Source organism: Macaca mulatta, chromosome 13 (assembly GCF_049350105.2).
Source record: "Macaca mulatta isolate MMU2019108-1 chromosome 13, T2T-MMU8v2.0, whole genome shotgun sequence".
In the NCBI taxonomy this organism is placed as follows: Eukaryota; Metazoa; Chordata; class Mammalia; order Primates; family Cercopithecidae; genus Macaca; species Macaca mulatta.
In genome coordinates, this window is record NC_133418.1 from 9,274,757 (window position 1) to 9,296,399 (window position 21,643).

At 47.1% G+C, this 21,643-nt stretch overlaps 1 protein-coding gene and 1 long non-coding RNA gene across 4 annotated transcripts in view; one reads left to right on the plus strand and one right to left on the minus strand.

Moving 5' to 3' along the window:
- The window catches only part of TBC1D8 (TBC1 domain family member 8), a 133,600-nt gene extending 117,746 nt beyond the window's left edge, over positions 1–15,854 (minus strand). For all 3 annotated transcript variants that reach the window (XM_077958873.1, XM_015112967.3, XM_015112966.3), the window contains exon 1: positions 15,569–15,854. In XM_077958873.1, the coding sequence (XP_077814999.1) occupies positions 15,569–15,695 (127 nt within the window). In that variant the 5' untranslated portion in view covers positions 15,696–15,854. The remainder of the gene's footprint in view (positions 1–15,568) is intronic.
- A 142-nt stretch (positions 15,855–15,996) lies between these two features.
- Positions 15,997–20,435, plus strand: LOC106993090 (uncharacterized). Its single transcript, XR_013402604.1, has 3 exons — positions 15,997–16,167; positions 16,359–17,149; positions 18,400–20,435. It is a non-coding gene; the product is annotated as an uncharacterized LOC106993090 (long non-coding RNA).
- Positions 20,436–21,643: the final 1,208 nt, after the last annotated feature.

Below are 21,643 nucleotides of genomic sequence, written 5' to 3' on the forward strand. Positions count from 1 at the left end.
TCCGCCTCCCAGGTTCAAGTGATTCTCCTGCCTCAGCCTCCCAAGTAGCTGGGATTACAGGTGTGTGCCACCACACCCAGCTAATTTTTGTATTTTTAGTAGAGACGGGGTTCCACCATGTTGGTCAGGCTGGTGTCGAACTCCTGACCTCCAGGGATCCACCCACCTGAGCCTCCCAAAGTGCTGGGATTACAGCAGTGAGCCACAACACCAGACAGAAAATCCCATTTTAAGAATGCCACTACATTTCTTTATTAAAACTTCCCAACATCCCAACCAACGAGCCACAAATTTATCTCAAATCCTGTGAAAGTTATCCAATAATTCAGGATAGCCCAACTTCCTGGTCAGCCTATGTAATTCACTGAAATGACTTTTTTGAGACAGAGTCTCGCTCTGTCGCCCAGGCTGGAGTGCAGTGGCGCCATCTTCGCTCACTGCAAGCTCTGCCTCCTGGGTTCACTCCATTCTCCTGCCTCAGCCTACCAAGTAGCTGGGACTACAGGTACCCACCACCACGCCCAGCTAATTTTTTGTATTTTTAGTAGAGACGGGGTTTCACCGTGTTAGCCAGGATGGTCTCGATCTCCTGACCTCGTGATCCGCCCACCTCTGCCTCCCCAAGTGCTGAGATTTGAAATGACTTTTAATCTGTATTGTCCTTCTGGAAACAGATATTTTTTGAATCCTGAGAGTATCATTTCTAACAAAATACTAAATACATCTAAGCTGAGAAACATACTGAGTGGAGCCACATCAGATTCCTACCAGCATTTACCCCAGACAAGACAGTATAGGGGCATCCTACATGCAGGCTCCATGTGACATGAAATGCCAAACAAGGAACATTACATTTTTAAGTTGCCACAGTCTCCTCAAAGAACTCTTTTTGCCAGGTGAAAACATCACTGTCTAGTGCTAAGCCAACAGGCCTGGGTTCTGTATGAGTTCATTCTCTCACTGCTATAAAGAAATACCTGAGACTGGGTAATTTATAAATAAAAGAAGTTTAATTGGCTCACGGTTCCACAGGCTGTACAGGAAGCATGGCTGGAGAGGTCTCAGGGAGTGTTTACTCCTGGAGGAAGGCAAAGTGAGAGCAGGCATCTTCACATGACCGGAGCAGGAGGAACAGGGAGAGGGGGAAGGTGCCATACACCTTTAAAGAACCAGACCTTGGAAGAACTCTTACCATGAGAACAGCACCAACGGGAAAATCCACCCTCATGATCCAGTCACCTCCCACCAGGCCCCACTTCCAACACTGGGGATTACAATTCGACATGAGAATTGGGTGGGGACCCAGAACCAAATCATATCAGGTTCCACTTAGTTAACTGTTTTGGTGGTAAAAGAAAAAACATTATCCTTTACTACTCACATTTGTGACACCAAATAGATGGGGGGTTTTCCCCATACCAACCAATTCTCCAGCTCTCCAGACGCCACTCGGGTGTTGTACAATTCCATTCAATTCTGACACTAACTACCTGGAATGAGTGCAGGTTAAAGGCTCGGTCCCACAAGACTGGCCCCATTTCAGACGCCAATCACCAGCCCAAGGGTGTCACCTGCACTTCTGAACAACCAGCTACAAGTCAGGGGTTCCCATAACCCCCTCCGCAGGTTTGATAATTTGTTGGGATGACTCACAGAAACACATTTCCCAGCTTATTATGTCATGAAGAATATGATCAAGGACACAGAGGACAGCCAGATGAAGAGATACACAGGGCGAGGTGTATTAGAGGGGACGCGGCACTTCTGTGCCCTCTCTGGGTGGCACAGTACACCACCCAGGTGGTGAACACCCTCCATGTGTTCAGCAGCCCTGGAGCTCCCCAAACCCTAGAGTCCAGGGATTCTTAAGGAGGCGTCACTACCACCACCTGAGCATGACTCATCATTAATCTCTAGCCCCTGCCCCTTCCCAGAGGATGGAGGTGGGTCTGAAATCCCCAAGCTTCAAATCCATTCTTTTTGAGACGGAGTCTCGCTCTGTCGCCCAGGCTGGAGTGCAGTGGCGCGATCTCTGCTCACTGCAAGCTCCGCCTCCCGGGTTCACGCCATTCTCCTGCCTCAGCCTCCCGAGTAGCTGGGACTACAGGCGCCCACAACCGCGCCCAGCTAATTTTTTTTATTTTTAGTAGAGACGGGGTTTCACCGTGGTCTCGATCTCCTGACCTTGTGATCCGCCCGCCTCGGCCTCCCAAAGTGCTGGGATTACAGGCGTGAGCCACCGCGCCCGGCCTCAAATCCATTCTTGCTGGTGACCAGTCTCCACCCAGGAGCCCACCAAGAGTCACCTCATTAGAACAAAAGATGCTCCCATCACCCAAGAAATTCCAAAGGATTAGGAGCTCTGTGCCAGGAGGAAGAAGCAGAGGCCAAAGGAGAAACACATTTCTTAATATGTCACAGGTAGTCAGAGACAGAATCTTTCACGCTTTTTTTTTTTTTTTTTTTTTTTTTTTTTTTTTTTTGCAGTAGTGAGTACTAACCTCATTTCTAAAACTACATTCCTCAGGAACTGGCTCCTGAGGTTCCCTCACCTAGAGGCCTGATCTACTCCCTCGACCTATTCAAATCTCTCCCCGGCCCGTCTCAAGACCCAGCAGCTCGGCCCCAAATCTACACTTGTGGATCCACCATTCAACAGAGACTCCATTCATTGACAAATAATAAATACATATCAAAAAAAAACCACCACCACATCCCACCTTGAGAGAGTTGCCTTCATCCGCCATCCCTACTTCCAATCCACCCTCCGGTCTCCAGCCCGCTCCCATGCCACATCTCCCTGCACCCAAGCTGCTGTGGCTGAGGTCTCCGAGGTCTTCCTAGCCTTTTCCGTACTGCAATGCAGAGCAGACCCCTCCCCTCCTCCTCACATACACTTCCTCCTGGCTTTAGGGAAAATACACTGCTGAGGCCCTCCTGCCCCTTGTCCGTGCCTCAGTCCCCTCTGCCCTTTCCTCCTCTATAAGCCTTTCTAGACAACTCCCAGGTATTCCAGACTTAACTCGTCCAAAACAGACTCTCGGAGGCCTCAGGACCTTTGCACATGCCATTTCCTCTGCTCAGAGGGCTCTTTTCCCAACTTCTCACCAGCTACCACCCTCCTGCACACCATGCAGGTCTCAGTGGAGATCATGGCTCCTCAGAGACAGCTCCCTGATGTTCCAACCCAAATTCATTTCCTTCTTATTCTCTCTCGCATCCGCTGGCACTCACCGCCATTGGTAACTCAGTGTTTCGTGGCTTAGTATCACTCCACCCCCATGACTACAAACTCCACCTCTCCAGACTATAAGCTGCATGACAGCACCGGGCCTGGCACTGCGGAATAAAACGCTCTTTGGGTTTCTTTCTGCTGCTTTATCTACCAGTAATTTCATTGATTTAACCAACATACCTAGAAAACATAACAGTTTGAAGCATAAAACCTCCCCTACAGCAAAAACTTTTATTATTTTTATTGCAATCATTGCTATTGTTAATCAACTGAGGTTAATAAACTGAGACCCTATAAAGAGTGGGTTATGGTCACAGAACCCCTCTTTAAAGTTGAGAAAGAAGACAGATCAGGAGCTTACAACTCTAAACCTATTTTCTCTATTGAGAGGGGGAATAAAATCCAGAATAGATACCTTTAATTTCAAATAAAAGTACCTGACTAAATTAGATGCGTTTCTGAAAATAGTTTTAAAAGCTTCTGTGAAATGACACACCCCACGCATGCTAGACATTTTGAAGGCTAAATATAGCACACTGAGAGGACAAATAGCTGACACACAGGCGTCCGGGGAAAAATCACAGCCCCTAGGTAATGAGGGGACACAGCTTCAATGCCTTCATGATCGCCACTACCCAAATAGAGTTGCCAACCAGAAAAAAATGCCAAGGTCTCCCTGAGTTTAGATTCTGTCTGCATTATACCAACGGTACAGGTGCATGTCAATTAGGATATAATTCTGCAAGGCTCATGAAACACACAAACAGCCCCCTTATCTATCCCTTGCTGCTTCCACTTACCAACTCCCCAAAGGCAACCTCTTCCATCTCTTAATGGATTATTTTTGTATCCACCTTCACATCTCCAAATAACATATCTATATTACTACAATTTTTTTTTTTGAGACAGAGTTTCACTCTTGTCCCCCAGGCTGCAGTGCAATGGCACAATCTCGGCTCACTGCAACCTCCATCTCCCAGGTTCAAGCAATTCTCCTGCCTCAGCCTCCCAAGTAGCTGGGATTACAGGGACATGCCACCATGCCGGGCTAATTTTTGTATTTTTAGTAAAGACAGGATTTCACCACGTTGGCCAGGCTGGTCTCAAACCTCCGACCTCAGATGATTCACCCACCTCAGTCTCCCAAAGCGCCAGGATTACAGGCGTGAGCCACCGCGCCTGGCCTACTTCTTGGATATTTAGTGTAGGCATTAGCTGTCAACTTTCAGAAGTGGAGGCTTTAGCTCCCTTTCATTGACTACCACCCGCCACCCAACACTCACACTCCAGTTATGCAATAATTTTGGTTACATCATGAGTCAATATTTACATTATTATAACCACAAAAACACTTCTTGCAAGAGCTGAGTTTTGCAGTAAAACTACAATACTTTTTCTACCCTACACAACTTTTTATTTTCCCTAGATTTAACAACTATCCCAGAATTTCTGGCTTACTCAGCTTTCCATCTATGGATAATCTATCCACAAATTCTCCCCTGATGTGCGGATCTTCATTCAATACATGCAAACACACTGCACAGTCTATCACTTTCTTTTCTCCTAGAAGTTGTCCTGCAGCCTCCTGCCAGGCTCCAATCTAGACTGAACGCTGGGTTGGGGGAGGGAAGCAGGGAGGTTCTCACTGACGTCCCAGGATTTCCCTTCACCATCATCTTAGAGATTCCCCTCCAAGCAGCTCTTCTTAAACACGTAACAAAAAGAACAAACTCTGAAGGAAAAAGATCTTGCCAGAAAAGGTCTAGGTAAATTAATTAATTAAAACAAAAGGGAGGCCGGGCGCGGTGGCTCAAGCCTGTAATCCCAGCACTTTGGGAGGCCGAGACGGGCGGATCACGAGGTCAGGAGATCGAGACCATCCTGGCTAACACAATGAAACCCCGTCTCCACTAAAAATACAAAAAAAAAAAAAATTAGCCGGGCGTGGTGGCGGCGCCTGTAGTCCCAGCTACTCGGGAGGCTGAGGCAGGAGAATGGCGGGAACCCGGGAGGCGGAGCTTGCAGTGAGCCGAGATCGCGCCACTGCACTCCAGCCTGGGCGACAGAGCGAGACTCCGCCTCAAAAAAAAAAAAAAACAAAACAAAACAAAAGGGAAAAGACTGACACATCTGACTGCATGAAAATTAACAAATGTGAGTTCTTCAAAAAACCTACAAGGAAAATAAAAGCCTGACTTAAAAAAAAATACATATAATTGAAAAAGAATACAGAAAAACTACACATGAAGGCACACACACACAAGGCTCATAAAAAAAAAAACACTAAAGAAAAAGATAACCCAACAGAAAAAAATGAGCAAACGACTCAAGTATTTCTCAGAAGGAAAAACACATACTCAATGAATACATAAAAAATTCTCATCCCAATTAGTAATAATGAGAAATAGCATCTTAGTGGTTCTAAGATACTATGTAAATACCCACCAGATTGGCAAAAAGTAGTATCTCTTACAATAGCAAGCACTAGCAAGGATGTACCACTGCAGGAAGTTTTTTCTTAGAGACAGTGGTCTCACTATGTTGCCCAGGCTGAACTTAAACTCCTGGGTTTAAGCAATCCACCTGCCTCAGCCTCCTAAGTAGATGGAATTATAAGCGTGCACCACCATGCTCTGCTTGGAAACCATTTGGAATTATCTAGAAAGGTTGAAAATGCATATTGCTATGACCCAGTATTAGGGCTGTTCACAAATGTCCCAGTTCTCCCTCAGAAGAGACCCATGCTGACTCACATTGAATATACAGCATGATGGAGAAATAAATTTATGTGTCGGGGTATTTGTTACTGCAGCATAACCTAACTCATCCTGATAGATACACCCAACAAGGTCACTCACAGAAATATTCTCTACAGAAATGTATATCTGTGTGAACACAATAGAAAAATGTTCACAGCAGCTTTATCTACTAAAACAACTAGATCTATAGGCCTTTCCAGACAACTCCCAAGTATCCCACCAAATATCCACGGACAGGAGAATGAATAAATAATAATATATTCACTCAGTGGATTACTACACACCCATGAAAATGAATGAACTATGGTGGCTACCGTGGTTCAAAGGGAGAAAAACAATGCAGGGAGCAGGGTGATCAAGTGACAGAAAAATACATAAAGTATGAATAAAAGTATATTTTGTAATAAAGTTACAAAAATACACAAAACTAAACTATGTATTGATTAGGAATACATATAAATGTGTTAAAACTATAAAGAAAAGCAAGTCAGTATTAACACATAATTCAGGGTAGCGGTGCCCGCAAGGAAGGGAGGGAGATGTAATCAGGAAAACACAAAAGGGATCTTCTCAGGCATAGGATATACTCTTATTTTTTTAGTTACAGGTGGTATATATATAGGGTTTGCTCCATTACCTACAACTTACCTTAAATACGCTTATACACACTGAAAAGCTCATAACTAAAAAACCACAAAATGCAGTACCTTTTCATAAGGATAAGGAGAACTTATTAACGCACTATTTTATTGTTGATCTTTCCTTCCCTTTTTTTTTTTTTTTTCTTGAGACAGAGTCTCGCCCTGTCACCCTGAGTAGAGTGCAATGGCGAGATCTCGGCTCACTGCAACCTCTGCCTCCCAGGTTCAAATGGTTCTCCTGCCTCAGCCTCCCAAGTGGCTGGGATTACAGGCGCCTGCCACCACACCCAGCTCAGTTTTGTATTTTTAGTAGAGACAGGGTTTCACCATGTTGGCCAGGCTGGTCTCGAACTCCTGACCTTGTGATCCACCCACCTTGGCCTCCCAAAGTCCTGGGATTACAGACATGAGCCACCGCACCCAGCCACCTTTCCTTTTTTTTTTTTAAGTAAAAAGCAGGAAGCAGGAAAATAATAAAATCCAGTAGAATGAAAGACTCACCAAATGTTATATGGATGACTCAAATTCATACATATGTGTTTGCTGGCTGGTGATACACTAGAGGAATAAATCTGGTTCTGCATGGAATCACTTACATCAAGGTTACCAATAGGTAGTTATTTCACCACCACCCCCACCCCCCCGCCCACCAAGAGAGGGTCTCATTTCAATGCCCAGGCTGGAGTGCAGTGGTGTGATCACAGCTCACTGCAGCCTCAACCTCCAAGGCTCAGGTGATTCTCTCACCTCAGCCTCCCAAGTAGCTGGGACTACAGGCACGCGCCACCATGCTCTGCTAATTTTCTGTATTTTTTTGTAGAGACAGAATTTCGTTATGTTGCCCAAGCTGGTCTTAAACTCCTGGGCTCAAGCAATCCACCCACCTTGGCTCCCAAAGTGCTAGGATTACAGGCGTGAGCCCCCTCGCGCAGCATCAATAGGTAGTCCTAACAGCTGGGCTGGTTCAGCCACAAACTACTGCTAGTCCTTACAGCACACAGCGCTGACGTAAGACAATTAAGAACAACACTCTGATTTATTCCTGCATTCTACATAATTTCCATTTCCAGGATGATACATACAAAACGCTTCTCAACTGCATAGGCTCACATCTATCCATTTTACTTGGTATGTACAACTTGATATCTCCTACATGACATCTACATGAAGTTTGTACTTGATCTACTTAAGATTGTACTACTTGATGTCTACATCCATGTATTCAACAAATATTTATCAAGAGTGCTCTGGTGACAAGAATCATCAGCACTAAAGGCATGGCAGAGAGGGGCACAGACCTGTGACCTCCCTCCTGGAGCTCAGGATCTGGTTCACCCTAAACAGATAGAGCCTCAAAGAGCCTCTTCATGACTACAGTGGTGGGAGTAGGGGAAGGCTCAAGTACATCTCCAGGAAGTGGAGCTCAGACTGAGCCCCAGAGGTTCACAAGAATTAGCCAGATGCTTGGGGATGGGGGAGGAGACCAGCATGAGGGGCCTTGGAGAGACAAGTGCCAACATGCTGCGGGGTCTGTGCTTAAGAGAAGGTGGAAGAGAAGCAAACCAAGAGGTGGTTCAGGGGCAGCTCCGGCAACCCCCGGCAGTGATTAAAATATGCTCACGGCTGCTTTTTAATATCATGGATACAAGTTTTTAAAAACAGCGGAAAAAAATCCATGCTGAAAACACTACCAGATTTACTTTCATTTTAAATAAATTCCTCTTGGCCGGGCGCGGTGGCTCACGCCTGTAATCCTAGCACTTTGGGAGGCCAGGCGGGTGCGTTGCCTGAGCTCAGGAGTTTGAGACCAGCCTGGGCAACAATGGTGAAACCCTGTCTCTACTAAAATACAAAAAATTAGCCGGGTGTGGTGGCGCATACCTGTAGTCCTACTCGGGAGGCTGAGGCAGGAGAATCCCTTGAACCCAGGAGGCAGAGGTTGCAGTGAGCCAAGGTCACACCAATGCACTCCAGCCTGGGCAACAGAGCGAGACTCCATCTCCAAAAATAAAAATAAAAAAAAAAATAAATTTCTCCTTTATCCAATGCCACCTAGAATGTGGAGTCCAGATCGGAAAATCCTTCTGCCTTCACTGCTAGTAAATGAATTCTTTACAAGCTTCCAGCCTCTCAATAATTGTCAGCTCTTCCTAAGGAGTTCCAATTAGGCGGAAAAGGCCACCCTCCAGTATCCCACCGCCTGCACAATTTGTACCTTATATTATTTCCTGGAGTGACACAATCCGTGCCTTGTTTGATTATCTAATTACAAATACATTGCCCTTATTATGCTCTCACTAAATGCAACTCTTGGAAACCTCAAGGCTTTTATTAATAGATTATCAGCCCCTAAAGATACATCAGTTATTTAACTTAATTTTTCAGATTTATGCTTCTAAAATCGAACTACTTCCTTTCTTTGTGGTTTCTTCCCTATTGTGCTTTTAAGAAAAAAAAGACCACTGCACGTAAGACTCTAGAGCCAACATCTAGGACTGCTATAGAATATAACAGGCTGCCCTGTTGAGTCAAAGACTTTCACTGTTGGAGGAGACAAAATTCGCCAACAAATTCAGCTACATGAGCAGGACTCCAGCCAACCTTAGACAGACTAGCCAAGAAATGCAACATCCATGCTGGGTTTCATCAGTTTCCAACCTTCTGATAGAGTCCTTCTGAGCAAGCCTTGTAACCCCATGTGAATCCTTAGCCTGTCAGTTTCTCCTCCCCCAGTCATTAGGACACTCTTCCAAAGGCAGTAGGTGACTTACTGGAGGCACAGCATGAGCATTCACATCAACATTTGAAACAAGGTGAAGCTCCCTTTACTAAGATTTGATTTAATGTGGGCAGAGTAGCCGTGTGCCCAAATTCTACAAAAACACCTTCCTCTTGAGCAATACTCAGCCCAAGCTGTTAAATATTCCATCTTTTAATTATACATATTAAATGCTGCACTAACAGATAAGTGAATATTTCGTATGTCCTTTACTACAATGCAAATGTGTTTACACCTTTATTCTCAGAAGCCTTCATTATTCAGTTTTTTAAATTGTACTTTGCTTTTCTTCTTTCAAACCTACTAGGTGCCAAGCACAATTAAGCCCTTGAGGTATACTGTTAATTTTCATTCTAAGCCTTATTTTAATCATAAGCATTGTGCATTGCTGGTGGGAATGAAAAATGCTATAGCTGCTGTGGAAAACAGTTTCTAACCCTCCAAAGTAAGATTGATTATTGTCCCTTTCTTAAGGTTGAGTTATAAGTAAGGCTTAAAGAAACTGGATAAACTAAAAAGCCTTTCAGTCCAGATTCCTAATCAACAGACTTACTTACCCTGACTCCAAAGGTTGTATTTTACACTATTTTCCACTATACCATACTTCCTCCCTTCACTCTAACTGTTTAGGGAATTAGCCTATCACTACTACAAATGCAATGACAGGAACGGGCGCTTAAGGTAACCACGTTGCAAAGCAGAAAACATCAATACTTTTTCAAATTACAACTTTTAAATTGTCAGTCAATTTAGGAAAAGAATTGCAAGATTATACAGGAATACATGCAATAAAACACTGAAAAATCAAATCCTTCAGAGGACACAGCTGGGTGGTCATATTTGGTCTTTTTCTTCTTTTATTTTGTATTGTACTTTAAGTCCTAGGGTACGTGTGCACAATGTGCAGGTTTGTTACATATGTATACATGTGCCATGTTGGTGTGCTGCACCCATTAACTCATCATTTACATTAGGTATATCTCCTAATGCTATTTGGTCTTTAGAGTAAGGTTTATCCCACTCACTATTTTTTTTTTTTTTTTTTTTTTTTTTTTTTTTGAGACGGAGTCTTGCTCTGCCGCCCAGGCTGGAGTGTGGTGGCCGGATCTCAGCTCACTGCAAGCTCCGCCTCCCGGGTTTACGCCATTCTCCTGCCTCAGCCTCCCGAGTAGCTGGGACTACAGGCGCTGCCACCATGCCCGGCTAGTTTTTTGTATTTTTTAGTAGAGACGGGGTTTCACCGTGTTAGCCAGGATGGTCTCGATCTCCTAACCTCGTGATCCGCCCGTCTCGGCCTCCCAAAGTGCTGGGATTACAGGCTTGAGCCACCGCGCCCGGCCCCACTCACTATTTTTCAATCGTCACACTGTAACTGTACATATTTATGGGGTACAATTTGATGTTTCAATACTCACATATGTTATATAATTATCCAATTCGGGTAGTTAGCATATCCATCACCTCATACAGTTATCATTTCTTCGTGGTGAGAACATTCAAAAGTTTCTCATTCTCATAGCTATCCTGTAATATACAGTACCACTACAGTCACCCTACTGTGCAAAAAAACAGCAGAACTTACTTCTCCTAACTATAACTCTGTACCTGTTGACCAACCTCTCCCCATCCATCTTCTCCCATCCTGGTAATCACTGTTCTACTCTCTGCTTTTATAACACCAACTTTTTTTTTTATTACACATATAAGTGGGATCATACAGTATCTGTCTTTCTGTGCCTGGCTTATTTCACTTAACACGATGTCCTCCTCCAGGTTCATCCATGTTGTTGCAAATGTGCCAGGCACGGTGGCTCACACCTATAATCCCAGTGCTTTGAGAGGCCAAGACCGAGGAGGGAGGACTGCTTAAGGTCAAGAGTTTGAGACCATGTTGTCACAAATGATAGGATTTCATTCTTTCACATAGTTGAATAGTGTTCTGTTGTATATATCTCACAGTTTATTTATCTCGTTGGACACTTAGGTCGATTCCGTATCTTGGGTATTGTAAATAGTGATGCAGTAAACACAGGAATGCAGGTATCTCTTCAACATACCGATTCCATTTCCTTTGAATATATGCCCAGTAGCGGGACTGCAGGATCATGCAGCAGTTCCATTTTCAGTTTTTTGAAGATCCTCCATACTGTTCTCCACAGTGGCTATATTAACTTACAATCCTACCAAATGAGCGTTCCCTTTTCTCCATGTCCTCACCAACACCTCTTTCCTTTGTCTTTTCAATAATAGCCTTTCTAAGAAAAACATTGGCCAGGCGTGGTGGCTCACGCCTGTAATCCCAGCACTTTGGGAGGCTGAGGTGGGCGGATCACAAGGTCAGGAGATCGAGACCATGGTGAAACCCCGTCTCTACTAAAAATAGAAAAAATTAGCCGGGCGCAGGGGCGGGCGCCTGTAGTCCCAGCTACTCGGGAGGCTGAGGCAGGAGAATGGCGTGAACCCGGGAGACGGAGCTTGCAGTGAGCCGAGATTGCGCCACTGCACTCCAGCCTGGGCAACAGAGCGAGACTCCGTCTCAAAAAAAAAAAAAAAAAAAAAAAAGAAAAACATTAATTAAATAAACAAGTAATAAACATTCTAACGGGAGTGCGGTATTTCCTCATGGTTTTGATGTGCCTTTTCCTGATGATTAGTGATGCCGGGCATGTTTGATGTACCTGTTAGCCATTTGTATGTCTTCTTCTGAAAAATGTCTATAACGTCTTCTGCTCATTTTTTAATCCAGTTATTAGGTTTTTGGCTTTTGAGCTATTTAAGTTCCTTATTACCCCACTCACTTGAAGTGCTTCAGAGACCCTGGGAGAGGGGGCAGCGACATTGCGTGTTCTTTCTCTGCAGTCTCTTTCCCACATGCTAACATCTCCAGCTCTTTGTTTTCCCAGAGCTGGCTGAACTTGTTACAAGTGGCTGGAGACTGTAACTTTACTTCTTTTCCAGAGTAGCAAAATCACTTCTGCAAGCAGAAGTTTGGAAACATCTCATAATCCTGAATTCCGCCATGCTATGCTCTAACCTGAGGAAAAGATGGGCACCTTCCTAGCAATGCTCAGAGCCCAGGAGGTTAACAATGGCAGCCACATCTGCACCCGCCCTTTCTGGCCACCAGAGAAGTTAGTGTGACGATCCGTCCCCCTCAAAAAAGGGAGCTACAAAAAAAAAAAGACTGGAGGAAACTACTGTGTTTCCCACCCACACCCCTCCAGCTTTCCATAATGGTCAGACTGCCAGGTAAACAGGAAGCTGAGAAGAGACAGGGGATGTTCCTGTTCCAGGCAATCAGTCCAAAATGCTGGGCTTCTACTCCCACCCAACTTTTAAGAAAAAAGTGGGATCCATCATCCATGCATATAGTCACCCATCCATTCGTCCTGAGCAAATATACTGAGCACTACCACAGGGAAATCTCTGCCCTCATAGAACAGGAAATTTAGCAATGAAAAAAATAAATTGGTATATTGTATGAGAAAGTGAGAAGGAACTAAGGAGAAAAATAAACCTGGAGATGTGAAGAGAGGGGGAGAGAGAGAGCATGTATATGCATGTATGTAAGCAGGAGGGCCGATTTTAATCCTCAAGGAAACAAAAGCGGATAGTATTTCTGAAGTTAGGCAATTCAGATTACTTCAACCACCAGATCTCCTCTGCCTAGACTCCTATTAAAACAAATTCAGCATCACAATAAAGGAAAAGAGACGTTTATTGATCACTGCTCTCTTACATTTTACTTCCAATCCCCCTTAGGCCACCACTGCCTGCTTCCCTCCAAACAAAAGTCTACAACCGCCCAGAATGTGTATCACTGTAGCCCCCATTCCTTTCTGAAACTCAGTCTAGGTTTTAAACTCTTAAATTGCTAAACATCTGCCACATCAGAATTCCACATTTTCCAAAACCCGCCACCACCACAGAGCTGCCCTGTTTTCCATGGGTCTTGACTTTAACAACCATTCTAAGTGGCCCCATGAAGACCAGCCCCCCACAGTACACGGGGCAGGTCAGCACTGCTTCATCCGTACTGGCTTCCCAGCTAAATGCTCAAAGGTAAAGTGTCTGGCTGCAGATGTCATCCTTTCCCAATCAACAGGGTCTCCAAGAAATACATCAAGTGTCCTCTGTCTTTTTGTAGACTTTTCCTCCTTTATGGTTGATCTTGTTGCCCTTAAGCATAAGAAAATTCTGCACATTCACAGTAAGTCCAAACCAAAGTAAATACCAAGGAATGCCAAAGCCACAGGTATAGTAACAAACACGGGACCTGCTTGATTTGGGAATGAAACAGGGAGGGAATTCACTGAGTTCATCACAGAGAGACTCTGGACAACAGAGTCAGAAACCCTCTGGACAGGAAGCGGGCTTGAAGCCAGACCAGGCATCCTAAGGGCCAGCTCTGCCCTCCATATCTGGACCCATCTCACCCACTAACTAGATGGTGAATCGGGAAGGCAGCCGGCCCTCACCGCCTGCTCTCCGGCCTCTTTCCAGAGCAGCGAACAGAGTATTCTACATATGTGCACATAACTAAGTGAATGAATGAGTGTTTATGGGACAAACTGTCCTTATGCTTCTGGCTTCACAAATCCTCAGGCCTTGTCCTCACTCTCTACTAAATGAAACATTTATAGACCAGGAACCCTGCTAAATGCACCACAAATAAAGATACACTGCCCTCAAAGAAAAGGAGGGACGACAAATTCCTGCCTCTTCACCTCTGATGCCTCTTCCCAGGGCACCACCCACCTCCATTTCCTGAGAGCCTGGGCACTAAGCACCATGGTGCCTCACGGGGCCCAACAAGGCCACTGTGGCCCCTGCCTCCTGCACAATTCCCTCCCCCAAAGCTCAAAACAGCTCCTGGAGCAGGCCCACGTGCTGCGCAAGTTGCCCAAGTTGAGTCCCTGTTGCCACTCAACAGGACCACTGGTTACCAAAGCACCCTACACCTACCCGCCTCCATTCAGAATCCTAACTACCCTCTGCCCCTTCCATGGGGAACCCTCAGCTGCCTACTGCTCCCTCCATGCAGCGTCCTGCCAACTCCCACCCACTCACCCGGTCTCCGTGTAAGTCGGCCCTCCTCTAACAAAACCAACCGCCAGCTTTCTCAGAAGCTAAAGTCCAGCAAAAGCCAGTCCCTTTGCACTTGGTTCTGCGGTTTCCAGGCGTGTTAGTACGTACATCTCCTACCAGAATCAACCTCAGAAGGGCCTTCCCTACTGTGGTCTGAGAGCAGAAAAATCCGCCAACCACTAACCCGGGGACTAGGTCCTTTGACTTCTCCGGTCTCTGTCTTGTCAGTAGAACAGGAGCGAGACAGGAGATCTAAGGTCCCTGTTATGCAGATTCCAAAACTGTAAAGAAAAATCATGTAAGTCCCCTAGATACAAATGAAAAAGTCGAACTATTCCTTCACTGCCCTGTTTAAACAGGTGTCCTAGCTACTGTAAGCCAGCGTCAAGATTTCAAAGAGCTTTGGATTATAACTTTTTGAAAACAAATGCTTTGTCTTTTTCATCAACTTTACGAGCCTGAGTTTTTTTTCCTACCATTCCTTGTAAGACACTGAAAGACAGGAATAAACTCACCTGTTCAATTTTTCTAAGATCACGAGCTTGCGATTCGCCCACCCTCGGTTTCCCCTCCGGGCGTGGAGACAGTTCCCGCTCACCGCGGCCTCCAGAGCTGCGCCCGGCGCGCATCACCGCGCGCCCCCAGCCGCGACACCACCTGGAGCCTCCGGCGCCTCCAGATGGCCGAGTCCGGGCCGGCCCGGCGCACCCCCCTATCACCTGGCCCCGCACAGCAGCCGCGTTGCTCCAGGGCGGCCCCGCTCCAGCCAGCGTTTCTCCTTGGATTCCCAAGCCGAGTCTGGCCTCCAGCTCACCGGGCCAGGCGGCGAAGACACCTGCCTCGCCTGGAAAACGCACGCGCCCGGGAGCCCCTCTAACACGACCTCGACGGGAACCCGCGGGAGAAACGCAGAAAAAAGGAAAACAAGCCCGCGGCAGGGCCGTCCGGGCCCCGCGACTCCCAAGAAATCACCGCTGGCGACACAGCCCGGGACTGGGGGCCGCGGGCCCGGCGGGGTGCGAGGCCCCGGGCCCGGCCGCCGCGCCCGCCCCGGCGCGCCACTTACCGGTGAGGCGGCCGCCCCCCTCGCCGTGCCCGCGGCGCCGCTGCAGGATGAAGTAGCAGCTGCTCTTCTGGGTCACCCAGAGCTTCAGCGCGTTCTTCAGCAGCACCTCCTCGGGTTTGAGCCACATCGCGGCGGTCCGGCCGCGCCCGCCGGCCCCGGCTCACATCTCCCCGGCCGACGGTCGCTGTGAGCCGAGCCCGCTCGAGAGGCGGCAGCGGCAGCGGCGGCGCGCGAGAACCACAGCCCGGCCGGTGCCCAGCGCTCTGAGAGCCCGCGGAGCGCAGCCGGCGCAGCTCGCCCCGCGCACCCAGCGCAGCCCTCACGTGGCCCCGCCCCGCGCCCGCCCCCGGTCCCGCCCCAGCCTCCGGCCCCGCCCCCGACCGCCCCCACCCCGCGGCTCCCGCGGCGCCTCCCGGGTTTCCGCGTCCCAGGAGCTCGGGCGCGCAGTTCCGGAGTGGAGGGAGGAAGTCCAATCCTGCGCCAGGCTCCCTCCTTCCCGCCCCGCCGCGCTCCCAAGGCGAACTCGGGAGAGCCACGGTCCATGACCTCGACCTGAGACGTGGAGGAGGAACAGGAAAAAAGCCTTCTCGCAGCTGCAGGTTGCCCCACCGAGGGCATTTCTCATAGGGGGCGGGGGGCAGAATGCACGCCAGAAAACCTGAGTGCGCTGGGTTTTTAAAATAGCAACAGCAACAAAAATTACAAATAACCAAAAAATAGCGTAAGAATTAAAAACAGTTATGTTCCAATGTTTTTAATACTTGGTTCACATTTTGGATGCTCTCCCCAGGGATCCGACGGCGCTGCGGAGGCGGCAGCGATGTTTGGGATCCTAAAGAAAGCATCAGACCGGACTCAGCTCTGGACGTCCCTCGAGGGGCCTGGTGGTACCGATAGTAGGGCCACCACGGTTGGTGCCCTGCCTAGAAATAAAACCTTTGTTCCGAGAGAAATTGAAAAGCTGGAAAACATGGAGTAGGCGATGTGAAGAGAAGCTACAGGGAATGTAGAGGTCAGGTTTTAAATGCGTATTTCCTCAAGGATGCTGTGGAAGCAGACACAAGGTGGCTGGCCTGGAGCAGGCTGGGGGACCTCCAAAGATCTCCACAGGGAGGCAGTTACATTCAACACCCTACCTGGCAAAAGAAGACCCCATCAAAACATCCCTGACAGAACGTGACTGAACTGGAAGTCAAGTCAATCCTGACAACCCCACCCCCACCCCCAGGACGCCTGGGAACTGAGGGAAGCGCCCCCAGAAGGGAGCAGCTCGGAAACCCTGACCAGAGCTGGCGGACAAGAACCCTGTGGGCGGGGGACAGGAACGCCCACCCAGAGGCCAGGAGAGAGAGCATGGTCCAGGACTGGCAGCCACTAACAGATAGCCTCTGAATGAAACTGAGGAAGGAAGTCAGTGGCAACCGGGACTATTAGGGTGCACCAGGGCGTATGGAACAGTCAGGGACGGTAAGAAAACATTCCTTCCAGAGACATTTACTGGCACCTCCGGCGCAGACACACTGCCAGGCCCGGGAATCGCAGAGATGAACTGGGATTCTGTCTGCCCTGAAGAACTCACAGGTAGGAAAATGAGTCAGAAAAGAGCGGTAGGTTTCCTAACAGGAGGCAACGAAGGGAGGGCAGTGAGCAGAGAGCAGTATGCAGACCGCGTGGTCAGTTCTTGGGGAGGGAGTTGAGCAAGTCCCACAGAACAGCTGTTGCTAGACTAGAACTTGAAAATGAATATGACTTTGACAGGAGGTCAAGTAGGGGAGGTCATGTCTGGTAAATGGATCACTGCAGATGACCTTGTGGTTTAGAGCAGCCTCTGGTGGCTGACAGCCCCAAATCGAATCCTGCAACTGCTGCTAATTTAGCTGTGTGATCTTGACCTTGGGCAAGATACCATCTCAATAAGCCTCAGTTTACTCAACTCTAAAATTAGGATAATCAGAGTGCCTCCCTTTTAGGAACTATCAAGAGCATGCTGTAGTAAGTACAACACAAAGTACTCAACATCAGCCATTATTATTAAATGTTCAAAAACTTCTGAAACGGTGCACACACACTCACTCATATTTTAAACATTATTCAGCTCTCATCTGCCAAATATTAAATATGACAGAAGCATGGAGAGGGATATGAAAGTCATTGGGAAGGCATGGGAGGGTACTATGAGGGACTGTGTTTCTATTCTCTCTCTCCCACCTCCTGCCTGTGCCATTACCCAAGTCAAATAGAAGCCAGTAGGAGGCAAGGGAGCGCAGGCTGCAGTCTGTGGCAGTCAGCCTCCCAGGCACGCAACAAGGTGGAGGAGGGTGAAGAGGGGATCTGGAGGAGCGGGTGGAGAAGTCCAGCAGAGCCCTAACCACTTCCCGCTGTTGCTCATCTCTATGTGCTCATCACCCTTGATGGGGTTCCAGGTTGACTTGTCTCCCCAGATTCGAGGTCCTAACTCCCAGCAACTCAGAATGTGACCTTATCTGAAAAAAGGATGATTACGGATGTAATTACTTAAGATCAGGTTATTAGGGCGGCCCCTAATCCATAATGACCGGTGTCCTTATAAAAAGAGGAAATTTGGGAAGATAAATCCACAAGGAGAACACCATGAGAAGATTAGAGTTGTGCTGCTGCGAGCCAAGGAACTGCCAGAAGCCGGGAGAGAGGCCTGAAACAGATCCTTCCCTGCCGACAACCTTGATCTCAGATGTCTAGCTCCCAGAACTGGGAGATAATACATTTCTGTTGTTTAAGCTACCTCACTATTCGTACTTTGTTACAGCCGTCCTAGCATATTAATGCAGTTGCCTCTGTAATTCTGCCCACAGCTGTTGAGCAGCAAGTTTCTTCAACCTTTCGGAGATGGACTGCATTTCCTACCAAGACCCTGGCTGATAGCGGAGTGACCCCAGGAAACAGTTTCTCAACGGGGATTCTGGCTGGGTTACATGCAGATTCATGCGTGCATAGGGAACAAAAGGGATGCTAGTAACCCATGGCATACAGGGGCAGCAGGATTACTCCAGTTAGCACTGGGAGTAGTGTGAGGGGCAGATGGACCACAAAGCTTTGGGGGCTTTTGCTGCTGTTGCACTTGATTGCTATGGCAACAGTAATAATTATAAAGATTGTAGAGTGAAATGGATGTTTCTGACTGCTCTGGAGAGTTTTTGAACAACGGAAAAGATAAGCATGAAGTATTAAATTCTCATTTTAAGATAGATATGCTGAAATTCAAAGAACCATTTATCTGGGGTAGGCACGGGACAGACTAAGTTCATCTTCAGATACTAAATATAATTGTACAGATTACAGAATTGTGGCAAAGGTTAAGTGCTCAACCTCAGCAAGTTCTCTTGCTAAGATTAGGACACTGATTGGGAAGGAGTAGGACCATAGACTTGTGATAGGAACATTTGGACAGACACAGACAAAGTCAAATTCCCAAATCCCAAAGCTCCCTTGTGTACGGAAGCAGCCCTGCCTCCCCTGTGAAAGGAAATTCGCCTTCACTTAGATTAAGACCTTTCAAGACTTGACTGGGGCCTTTGCCTCCCACATGGATGCCTCTTCTCCTCCAGACTTGCCCCTGATGTACCTCATTGACTCCAGGACCATAACAAGAATAAACTCCCTACAGAGCCCAGAAAGATAAATGCAAGGTCAGCCAGAGAAGGGGAGGATGGAAATAGATTATATACCACAAAAGCTGGAAAAAAATCTTGCCCATATGTGTTGCAAAGAAGCTGAGAACTGTGTATGGGAATGGATTCTAAAGTGTTAAGACTAAGGAGGATGAAATAGTAGGTTAGGCCAGGCATGGTGGCTCACGCCTGTATTCCCAGCACTTTGGAAGGCAGAGACAGGAGGATTGCTTGAGGCCAGGAGTTCAAGACCAGCCTCGGTAACACCGAGATGGTGTAGAGACACCATCTCTACAAAATATTTAAAAATTAGCCACGTGTGGTGGTGCACGCATGCCTCTGGTCCCAGCTGCTCAAAGGCTGAGGTAGGAGGATCATTTGAACCTAGGAGGTCAAGCTGCAGAGAGCTATCATGGCACCATTGCACTCCAGCCTGCTGACAGAGCAAGACCCTGTCTCGAATAAAAAAAATATATAAAGAGTCAGCAAAATTTATGAATATGCATACACTCACTTGGGATTCATGATTTAGTGTGTTATATATTGGAGTGATTAAAATATTTTAGAAAATGTGGTGATGTTTCTTTTCTTTTTCTGTTTTTTTTTTTTAAATTGAGACAGTCTGGTTCTGTTGCCCAGGCTGGAGTGCAGTGGTGTGATCTCTGCTTGCTGCAACTTCCACCTCCCAGGTTCAAGCAATTCTCGTGCCTCAGCCTCCTGAGTAGCTGAGACTCCAGGCACACGCCACCACGCCTGGCTAACTTTTTTTTTTATTTTTAGTAAAGACGGGGTTTTGCCATGTTGGTGAGGCTAACCTCAGGTGATCCACCCGCCTCAGCCTCCCAAAGTTCTGGGATTACAGGTGTGAGCCACTGCACCCAGCCAATGTTTCTTAATATACTATGAATATACAGAAAACGCTGAACACCTTAAAAGGTAACTTGTAGAAAACAGATCATAATGCACATGACTCCTGTCCAAAGCAATGCAAATAAACTTTGGTCCATAAAGATATCCTATAGAATATTAATTAGTTTTGCGTCCACTAGCAAATTCACTCGGCATTCCTGATTAATACCCATGTCTATACCTATATATCTGTTCTTTGAATTCTCCTTTGAACTAATCTTAACATTGTACTGATTGCCTCATTAATGAATGAGTTGAATAAAATCTTTGATCCATGTTCATTTTATATTTACAATGAGACTCACACTTTTAACTTTTTGGAAATTATTCTTTAGCAGTAAGACGACAGGGAAAAGGATTAGTAGGGTGTTGAAAATATTTTGTTGTAGTTGAAAGATGGAAAAAGGAGAAGCCAGGGACAATGGTTCACACCTGTAACCCCAGCATTTTGAGAGGTTGAGGCAGGAGGATCACTTGAGGCCAGGAGTTTGAGACTAGCCTGGGCAACATAATGAGACCCCATCTCTACCAAAAAAAAAAAAAAAAAAGGAGCGATAAGAGAAAAGGACCCTCAAGGCGGAGTGTGGTGACTCACGCCTGTAATTCCAATACTTTGGGAAGACAAGGCAGGCGGATCACGAGGTCAGGAGTTTGAGACCAGCCTGGCCAACATAGTGAAACCTCATCTGTACAAAAATACAAAAATTAGCTGGGCATGGTGGCACACGTCTATAGTCCCAGCTAGTCAGGAGGCTGAGGCAGGAGAATCGTTTGAACTCGGGAGGCAGAGGTTGCAGTGAGCTGAGATCACGCCACTGCACTCCAGCATGGCAACAGAGATTCCATCTCAAAAAATAAATAAATAAAATACAGAGAAAATGACCTTCAAAGTTACTTTCGCTCTCCTATCCAGGATACAAACACCCCACTAAACATACTCACTGGCCCCGAGAAGAGATACTAGTCCCTTCGACCTTGGCAAAACCTTGAGAAGTAGACCCAACCTCTAGGACACCTCCCTCCTCTGAGAGCACCCAAACCGCAGGGACATCTGCCTGCTGTGGTCCCCCTCACGTGGCGACTGGCAGACTGAGAAAGGTCATAGAAGGACGAGCACACTGCACGTCCTGCCGTGGGATGGCAAGCATTCAGAGATGAAAGCGCACCACTCATTCCACACTTCACTGTCAGCGCTTGCTTGTAGTTAACATGAACTCAACTGGCAGGTGACTGGCCCAACTCATCATTGGTTTGGCGAGAAATACCAAAAATCCCTTGTGCAGGGGAAGGAAACTGCACACACAAAGCCTATCCATGTGATGATGACTTCCACTTGGGGGTGAGGGGTGGTGCTGGGCCAGGACCTCTTTTCCTAGATCCAGGACCTGGCTCCTAGGTCTCTGTCCTAGCAGCCCAGCCTGCCCATGTCAGCTGTTCCAGACAGCATCACCAGCCCCTTGCCCTTCCCTTCCTACATGCAGAGGAGGAAGAAGGAAAAGGAGAGAGAAATGGGGAAGAA